General features: G+C 35.7%; 1 protein-coding gene across 1 annotated transcript; it reads right to left on the minus strand.

The window, feature by feature from the left end:
- Positions 1–4,231: 4,231 nt before the first annotated feature.
- Positions 4,232–6,608, minus strand: LOC145045065 (putative sodium/metabolite cotransporter BASS4, chloroplastic). The gene is made up of 8 exons (XM_078993412.1): positions 6,486–6,608; positions 5,811–5,924; positions 5,368–5,464; positions 5,139–5,206; positions 4,941–5,026; positions 4,728–4,857; positions 4,444–4,545; positions 4,232–4,335 (listed from the first exon to the last, which is right to left on the minus strand). The coding sequence occupies exons 1-8, from the start codon at positions 6,606–6,608 to the stop codon at positions 4,270–4,272; spliced, it is 786 nt and encodes a 261-aa protein (XP_078849538.1). The 3' UTR covers positions 4,232–4,269.
- Positions 6,609–9,835: the final 3,227 nt, after the last annotated feature.

Here is a 9,835-nt window from a genome sequence, read left to right on the forward strand (position 1 = left end):
CTTCTGTATCTTTCAACCGGTAACAGTCTTCAGTATCTTTCAACTGGTAACTTGGGACTATTGCACCCTTACTACTATTAACACATATATCATAACATCCCAGCACAATAAGCATATTGAATAACGGCAACTGGATGATTATCGCAAAGACAATCATCTCAAACATAATCACCTACTGGTGGGCCGACATTGGTGCCTTAGACCCACTCCTACTGGAAGGTATCTCACCTCAAAGTCGTATAGTGTCTTCACTGATCTCGGTGTGGAAATCGACTCTCCCTACCTCCTCAATCCCTACATGACAACTCTTCTAAGTTATCAATTTGAATACGCAACCCTAATTGGTGGTCAACTCAATTAAACCAAAGTCAACTTTGGTCAAAGTCAACATACTGTTGACCTGACTCACCAAGTTGGTCTACCAACTCGTCGAGTCCATACTCCCTAATCTATACCACCCTCCGACCATACTCTTCGAGTCTAGCAAGAACTCGAAAGGTTCTCTTTCAATCATACCATCGGGACCATCTTCATCTGACTTGCCGAGTTCATATCTCTCATAAGAGTGTGTCCAGTCTATGACTTGCCGAATTGTATGAACAACTCGTTGAGTCCATCTTCAAAGATTGGGAGAGTGCTTGGATTCGCTGAATTTGTTCAAACACTCATCGAGTCCCATGATTCCCAGGTCCCTTATGAGCCTAAAAAACTGAGGGACCTTTCACCCTAACATCGGATCCATCTACAGACAGGATTTGGTGGTCATTACACCCTGATTCGCCGAGTCCCAACAACGAATCGCCGAGTCCACCCTTAACCATTACTATACAATTGATTTAAATGGGTCTTAGCACACCAAAACCATAGATCTGGCATCCTAATGTCTGTTTTTCAGGTAAAGATTCAAACTTGGTGAACATGCATGGGGTCTTTGGCTCAAAAATGCATAAAAGATGGTCTACAAGATGCATGGGGTGTTTATGGCAACAAGGTGGGCACCTTTATGCAATAAAGACCCCTAATAGCCCTAGATCTGAAGCACAAACTAAAGTCTTATACTAAATCACGAATAGATCCTCACTATGGCTTATTAGGCTATAGTAAAAGGTCCAAAAATCAAGATCTAAGCAATTAATAGTTAAAGTTTCAACCTCATGTCTCAGATAAGCTGGAATTGAGCTTAAAACTCTAGATCTTCTTGTTTCCCCTTGATCTCACAAGTCTCCTTCTCCTCTTCAAGCTTCAATCACACAAAAATAACACCACAAGGCTCAAGAACACACAAAAACGGCTAGGGTTTCGATTTAGGGTTTGATCTAGACAATGGGGGATGAGTTGGGGTGTTATAAGGTGTTTAAATAGGGTGAAAACCCTCAATTTAGGGTTTTAACCAAACAACACCTACTCGCTAAGTCAGTCTCTCAACTCGCTGAGTAGATTACTTAAACTCCCTGCGGATTATGACCCTACTCTACGAGTTGGTCCTCCAACTCATCGATTCCCACAGGAAAACATAAGAAATACTTGAATTGAATGCATACCAGGGATCAGGTATTCAAAATCTCCCCCGCTTATCTTAGACTTCATCCTCAAAGTCTGCTGCTCGATCCTGAAAAAGCTCGAGGTAATGCTCCCTCATCTTGTCCTCCGGTTCACAAGTCCACTCTCTTGTTTCTCAGATCCTTCAACTTCCTGTCAAGGATTTCCACTGGCCGCTCGATGTAATTTAGGCTGTCATCCACCTGAATATCCTCTAATGGTACCACTGCCGAGTCATCCACCAGACACTTCTACAACTGGGAGATGTGAAAAGTGCTATGAATCTGACTGAGTTCGACTGGTAGATCCAGCCTATATGCCACTTTGCCCACCGGGATATAACCCTGAAGGGTCCAATATATCTGGGACCTAGCTTGCTGTGACATCCCCGATTTCACGGCCAGAAAAAACCGATTTGCTTATGCTTCTTTTTTTAAAATTAGAGTAATCCTTTGATTAAAAGAGTTGCAGAATTTGTTCCCAAAACAAAATATGATAAGAATTTATCAAAATCATTTCTTAAAGAAATGTATTTTCATTTATAACAAAATCTCGGGATGTCATGTTCTGATACATACACATAAGCATAAACAGAACTTACATTTAATTACACTAATTATTTACATCTCCTTTAATCTCTCAGTGACATAAGTCTTTGTATTGATACATGTGACACAAACGAAACTGAGAGGGTCAGGCTTGGGATCCTGGTGAGCATATAAGGTTTTCAACCCACAGTAATATAATTATTATACACTACTAGAAAAACAGCCTTTTACGATGCGCAAAACACGACGCTCTTTGATTTATGTTACGCATTAGAGAGTGACATTAAAAAAGTATCATCTCTTCAAAAATTTTAAGGATAGTGGACACGCATTTGTGCGTGCCCTGAAATAAGTGTTAGAAAAGAAAAAAAAATACAAACACGGAGGGCGCTTATCTTAAACGTGTGACCTCTTCAAATGTCGCTTTATATTTTTGCTTAAACGCGCATTTTTAAAGGGGGAAAACAAAATCGTGAAATTCTAAAATTTTGAAGAATCCCGCTTCTACCCTCTCTCATCAATATAACCCTTCATTCACTCCTTCCTTCTCTCTGTAAACCCTAATCGCCACCGCCACCTCCACCACCATTGAACCATAAAATCTGAATCCAGACTTCACTTTAATTCACTCAATCCGGCCCTTAAATTTTAGCAAACCCACCAGAACCCTAAGTCATGCCTTTTATGCTTTCACATCCTTCCTTCCATATTCCCGCCTCTATCGCATCGCTCTGCTCACCGTCGTCGTCTTAGGCTCTTACGCCTCGATCGTGGTCTCTGTGCTCATCGTATCATCATACATGCCATTTATTCTCGTCGTTCTTCTCCTTAACCCTACGCAGGTAAATATCATCAGTACTCCCTCTTATCGTCATTCTGCTCCTTGACCCTATGCAGAGCATGGCTATTACCTTCTTGTCCAACGACCCATCAACCCAAATCCTGACATGGCTATCCTATGGGGATTCACCGCAATGCCGATGACTATGGCGACGATTGGAATTCAAGCTTTTGACCTAATACACTTCATCTGAGAACGACAAGGAAGATTCGATGAATTCAATCAGACAGTCAATTGTTCACTTCTCGAGGTGTGTTACAATCTCTATCTTTTATTAGTTTTGTTTGTAGATTTTGGTATGATGCTCGTTTCTTCAATCCCTTAGAGACATGGCTTTTAACATGTCATCATCATAACTGGATCTGGATCAGTAAACAATAGAGTACATGAAATTGAAATTGAAATTGGTATTATCAAGCTGAATGGATATCGATTTGACTCCAAATTGGAGTCAATCGAAGGATTATTTGGTAATGTGCTCATTCTTTTATTTTCAACAGAGACGAGTTTTGTTGAAGAGACTGATGCCTGCTGCTTTTTAGATTCACTTCCATTTTTCTTTCAGTTTACAACATCTTTTATATGTGAGGTGATATTGCCACGACTCTTTTTTTTAATCCACGGATTTTAAACCATATTGACTATTTCGCCTCTCATTTATATTGCCTTCTCCGTCTCTCACTCTTCCACCTAAATAGCTATCTTCCTTTTTTGTACAAACCATCTAAAATGGGGAATTGGAACGGTATAGCCTATTACTAGAAATGCATTAGGAAAAGAGCATATTTAGGTGAAAATGATGGTCACAGGTGATAGGATTCTGTTGGAGATTGTGGTTCAAGGGGATCTCTAGCACTGTGAGATGAGGAATAAGTTCATTTGGTGTAATGGTTTATCAAAAATGAAGCGTATGCATCCTTTGAATAAATTAATTGCATTCTAAAGATAGATGATGAAGGGCATAAGTAAACCCATGCTCTTCTTAACCCACTCACTGGCTTGCCTAAGTAAACAAGCAAGCGCATTCATTGTTGACCTGTTTATTTCCCATGTATTTTCTCCATTTTCTTTATGTTTTTTATTTTTTTTTCCTGGAGTTGGAGCATGTTAGAATGAGAAATACCTAAAAAGAATTTAGGATTATGTACCCATGATATGCTCAATAAATTGAATCTTTTTTTCAGTAAATCAAAGATAATTATTGTACGATATATTTTCATTGAAATTGTTTTAAGGGATTTAATAATAATAATAATAATATGCACTTGTATTTCATGTGTTTCCTTCCAGCTTTATTGACCCACTGAAAATGATCCATCTTGGTGATTGGTCATGTAACAGCTAGGTATTGGCAAGCGACTGATCTTTTTTGTTCCAAAAGGTTATGAGAAAAGAGTCCATGATGATCTATAAACCAAAACGTTTAGTTTTAAAAATAGTGGTTGCTTGGGTATAAAAGAAATTTAGCAATTAAAAAGCTTTTGAAATGCATATGGTATATGGAAAAGGGTGAACCTGGTTTAAATGTGCTGCAACACAGGGGATGATTAGTAATCCTGGTTCACCAAATGTACCACCAAGTTGATCCACCACCGCAACCAGCACTGGCAAAGCTTTCTACAAAAATCTCATCCTCACACCAAATTAAGATTTTAAGGATAATATCTCCAACACCAAAAAATAGGTTCTACAATAATAATAATAATAATAATAATAATAATAATAATAATAATAATAATAATAATAATAATAATAATAATAAATAGAAAAGTTGATTAGTGGATAACTTAATTTGTTACCTGACTTGCAATAAGTAAGAGGGCAGTAGAATTTTTCTTTTTTGCAAAGATTGATTTGCTACCACCAGATACAGCACATAGGCAACGAATTGATGTGGCATTGAAACCTAATAGTATCAGGTGAAGCAGCCTGCAGTATATATATACACGATATTAAATGAAATAACAAAATATCATCTCAACAATGTATGTGATTCAGAAGAAAGATCATACGCTCCCATCATCACAGCTACAAGAAAAGCTTCAGGCTTAACCATCAGAAGTAGAGGCCTTGATCTGCTTACTTGTATCCACGGGACCTTGATAACATCACCACACATTGTCAGTCAAACACAAAACTCATATTCAAATTTGATAACATCAACAAGATGTAGAAATGAAAAGCTTATAAAAAAAATAATGACAACACACCAAACTAAGTAATATCACACTCAGTACCGATAAGAGCTGATTGTTATTATCAACAAAATCTTCAAAGCCTGCAATGCACAAAAACTTGGAGAATTAACAATTTGGTTAGTTAAGTTAAGTTATAACATATGCAAGAAAAATTTGACACATTATTTGAGTTGGAGATATACTAGTCAAATGTGCTTATCTATGGAACTCCATAATAACGAGTTTTCAATTTTAGACATACTAGGTTCTATGGTTCCGGTTCTTAAATCAGAATATCCCAACAACTTGTAAATTATATGGACAAAAGAAATATCACCTTTAAAGGATTCCCGAAAATCCTGTCAAACGAAACCAACAATTACTTTTTTAATCTCAACACTTGTGAAACACCATGTAACAAACAGATGCAATCCACATTAATTCTTTGGACGAGAAACAAAAAAAGTAAGAAGCATAGGGTAAGGTAACCATCAATCCCTGATTCTGAAATCTTTATGTTGTTGAGATGTATTATGGATATAGTTTGAGAAGCATCACAAAATTTTCTCGTTTTTAGAAGATGCCCCTGTTTCATATGTGGGGGGAAAATTGCATTGGTTCTAAGAAAATGCATGATATTTACACAGAATGACTAAAAACTGTGATATTGTATGGGCCTTAAAAAGTGACAATAAAAGGTGTTACCTTCCCCAAAATCAAGGGTATCAAAAGTGTGATTATAAGTCTTCTGAACAATTGCTCAGTTGGAACAGATGCCCCAAGTCCAGAAGCTATTAGTTTTGATATAGAAAAAGGCACCTGCAAAGATGCAACCACTAATCACATGAAAACTCAGATCGATTATTTTCTCTAATATGCAAGATTAGAGACAAGAATCACTTCTAAATGTAGTGAACTTTTTTTTTTAAATGTTTTTAGAGAAGCAGGTAACATCAAGTGTAGATAGTCAAGTATTTTGTCAATTACTAGAAATGCATTAGGAAAAGAGCATATTTAGGTGAAAATGATGGTCACAGGTGATAGGATTCTGTTGGAGATTGTGGTTCAAGGGGATCTCTAGCACTGTGACATGAGGAATGAGTTCATTTGGTTTAATGGTTTATCAAAAATGAAGCGTATGCATCCTTTGAATAAATTAATTGCATTCTAAAGATAGATGATAAAGGGCATAACTGTCAATTTACTTTAAAAATCCATGGATGTATAAAAAGATGTGGAATTATCAGCTCCCCTTATATATATATATATATATATATATATATATATATATATATATATATATATATATATATATATATTAGAATTTCTTTTTATCATAGCATGGTAAATAATAAATATACAATCTTTTTATGTGCAGACATTCCAGGTCTTGTCTGAGTACCTCCAACTTCTGGATAGCTTATCAGTGCTATCAGCTATACAAGAGATGAGTCGTGGTGTGGAGGTAAGATTACTAAGATACCCTTCATATACATTCATCATTATCCTATATTACTTTGCCAGCTGGACATACACGTGTACATTATCTATACTGATACAGTCATCACAAACGTACATTACAGATATGGCTGGGAAGAACTCTATAGAAGTTGGACTCACTTTTATTGGGTAGGATGTTGAACACAACAGGGGAGGATGTTGAAGACAACCCTATGGCTGTTGAAGTTGATAAATCTGATATTTCTGGTCTTACATGGATGAAAGTTCCATGGACTAATCAGCTTGCTGTTAGAATCAAAGATGGTTTGAAGTACAAGTTCATTGGTTTTCGTGATCAGGTAGCTTTTCATGGTGATTCATGCATGTATCTTTATTACATATGAAACATCTTTTTCCTTATCATAGTGTTCTATTTTATTTTATTACAGGATGTTATTAGCCTGACCAACTTTATCCAGAACTCCTGTGGGTTAACAACAGAAGAGAAACAACTTTCTATTAGTGGGAAAAACTAGGGAGAAGTTGATTTAAATGGTTGAGACCTTTATCCTTATCTTGTTTTGTAAAATCTCCAAATTAGTATATTGTGGAGCAACACACATTTAGTAATATTGAGATGTAAATGAAACTAGTTAACATGTTATTCATACTAGTATCTTCCTTTCTGAAACTTTTCAGGCCATATGCTGTCTTTTCTTGTTGGTTCAAAGCAAGCATTTGAAGTCTCCTTAGCTGATGTCTCCCAAACACAGCTACAAGGAAAGAATGATGTCATATTGGAATTCCATGTGGATGACACAACTGGTGCAAATGAGGTTCCTCTTTGTTAATTACTTTCAAATTTCTTCCTCATGGTATATGACAGTTTTGATTTTTAACTATCTTTTTTTTTCTTTTTAATATGATGCAGAAAGATTCTTTGATGGAGATAAGTTTTCAATTGAAGCCTTCTTACGTTTTTTCCTCTCATCTATCTTTTAATGTTGTTCAGATTGTAACTAATCTTTGCAAATTGATACATACCATGTTATGAAAACTGAAATGTTTATAACCAATTCATATTGAAACTGGTAATTTATTTTCCAATCTAATCTTCTCATTCCTTTACTCCATCTCCCTACAACTTTCTAACATGCTTTCTGAACAATCCAGAATCCAGGTCAACTTAAAGTTCATCCAGGTGGTATATTATGGAAGAAACAAGGTGGTTAGGCTGTTGAAGTTGATAAATCTGATATTTCTGGTCTTACATGGATGAAAGTTCCACGGACTAATCAGCTTGTTGTTAGAATCAAAGATGGTTTGAAGTACAAGTTCACTGGTTTTCGTGATCAGGTAGCTTTTCATGTTGATTCATGCATGTATCTTTATTACATATCAGACATCTTTGTCCTTATCAAGTTATCATAGTGTTCTATTTTATTATGTTGCAGGATGTTATTAGCCTGACCAACTTTTTCCAGAACTCCTGTGGGTTAACAACAGAAGAGAAACAGCCCATGACTTTTTTTGATGATATCACAACAATCCTGAGCAGTATCAATCTTAATGGATCCATACAACCCATGCCTTTTTCTGATGATATCACAACAATCTAAGAACACTTGATATTTTACAGGGTATTGTTCTTGATTCTTATACTCAATAAAAAAAGAATTTCATATGATAAAAGATTACATTGATCTGTCAATGAATCAACTTATTGGAAATATTCCCTTTTCATATGAGTTTTCTTGCCCTAGGCTATTATGAAGAAACTAGTGGAACTTAGTGGACAGGGAATGACAAGATGAGTCACATCTGGATAGGTGTCGGTGCCAGCTTGGAGCATCTAGAAGGAAAAACACTTCTAGGTATGCTGACCTTGAATGACGCTTGAGCCCCTATCTTTAATCTTGTTTTGTCTTTTGAACCAGGGTTAGAAAGTTATAATAGAAACTAACTTGCCGTTTTTGATAGTTTTGAAGTTTAGACTAGCAGTTAATTAAAGTCATGTGAATAACCTTCAAACAAAACAAATGAAATTTCTTTTGTTTATTTTTTAGTAAATTTGGTAGCTTACTAATTGGGGAAATACTCAAATAACATGATGCCAACGTATGATATATATTTTTATAGGAAAATGAACCATTTATGCTATTATTGAGGGTCATATTTTGTCATTTGTAGATAAAATGTCATTATTTATTTAAATATTATGTTTCTACATGTTTATAGGTAATTCAAAGAAAATTAGTAACTGTGCTTACACTATCCACCTTGATCAATGGCAACATTGGGCCTTGATCAATGTCTTACACATGGACTATCCAAATCCAATGCTTCCTATTGCATCTTCAACAATAGATGTTACTGGTATGGTAAAGTCATTATTCTTTATAACAACTTGAAGGATTGTTTTGTAAAATTACTCAACTTTTTGTTGTATTATATATTTATACTTTTATTATGCTTACTAGTTTGGCAACATTGTTGATCCTAGATAGCACTTATTTTGTAGTTATGTTTTTTTGCAGGCAATATAGATACTGTGACTAACTTCACAGATTTAGAGTCCTTGAGTGGTGTTATTAAGGAAGAGTGGAGACAAGTTAGACACACATTTAAAAAAATCAGCACATATCTTGTTTACAGTGAGGCACACATTAGGTTATTAGAACTATTAGTTTGTAATTTTTTTTTACGTCTATTGATTTATTTTATCTTTCCATGCAACAACTATTTGTATGACATTAACTTTTGTGCAATGTATGGTATTTTTTATATATGGTATTTTATTTTCTCTTATGAGACATGAAATGCAAATTTAATTTGAAAATCAGTAAATCTATAAATATAATTTTTTTTTTAAATTTAAAATTACGATACGCAAAAATGTGTGTCGTCTTCATTTATGACATGACCTTTCTTGACAGGGGCTTCCTTGATACGCATTGCGTGTCATAAACACGCGCATCGTAAGGTTACGACACGCAAATGCGTGTCATTTTTCTTTATGGCAGGGCCTTCCTTGATATGCATTGCGTGTCATAACCGCGCGTCGTAAATGCGCGTCGTCTATAGACGACACGCAAAAGCGCGTCGTCTCTCTTTATGACAGGGCCTTCCTTGACGCGCATTTGCGCGTCGTCTGAGCGTTTTACGACGCGCAATGAGCGTCGTAAAAGGATTATTTTTTCTAGTAGTGATAATTAATCATCAAGCAATCAACCCAATTACTCATACCCATTATCTTCATTAATTCTTAATGTTTTACCCTAAGAATCAAC

Source organism: Lactuca saligna, chromosome 5, assembly GCF_052625555.1.
Source record: "Lactuca saligna cultivar CGN05327 chromosome 5, ASM5262555v1, whole genome shotgun sequence".
Lineage (NCBI taxonomy): Eukaryota > Viridiplantae > Streptophyta > Magnoliopsida > Asterales > Asteraceae > Lactuca > Lactuca saligna.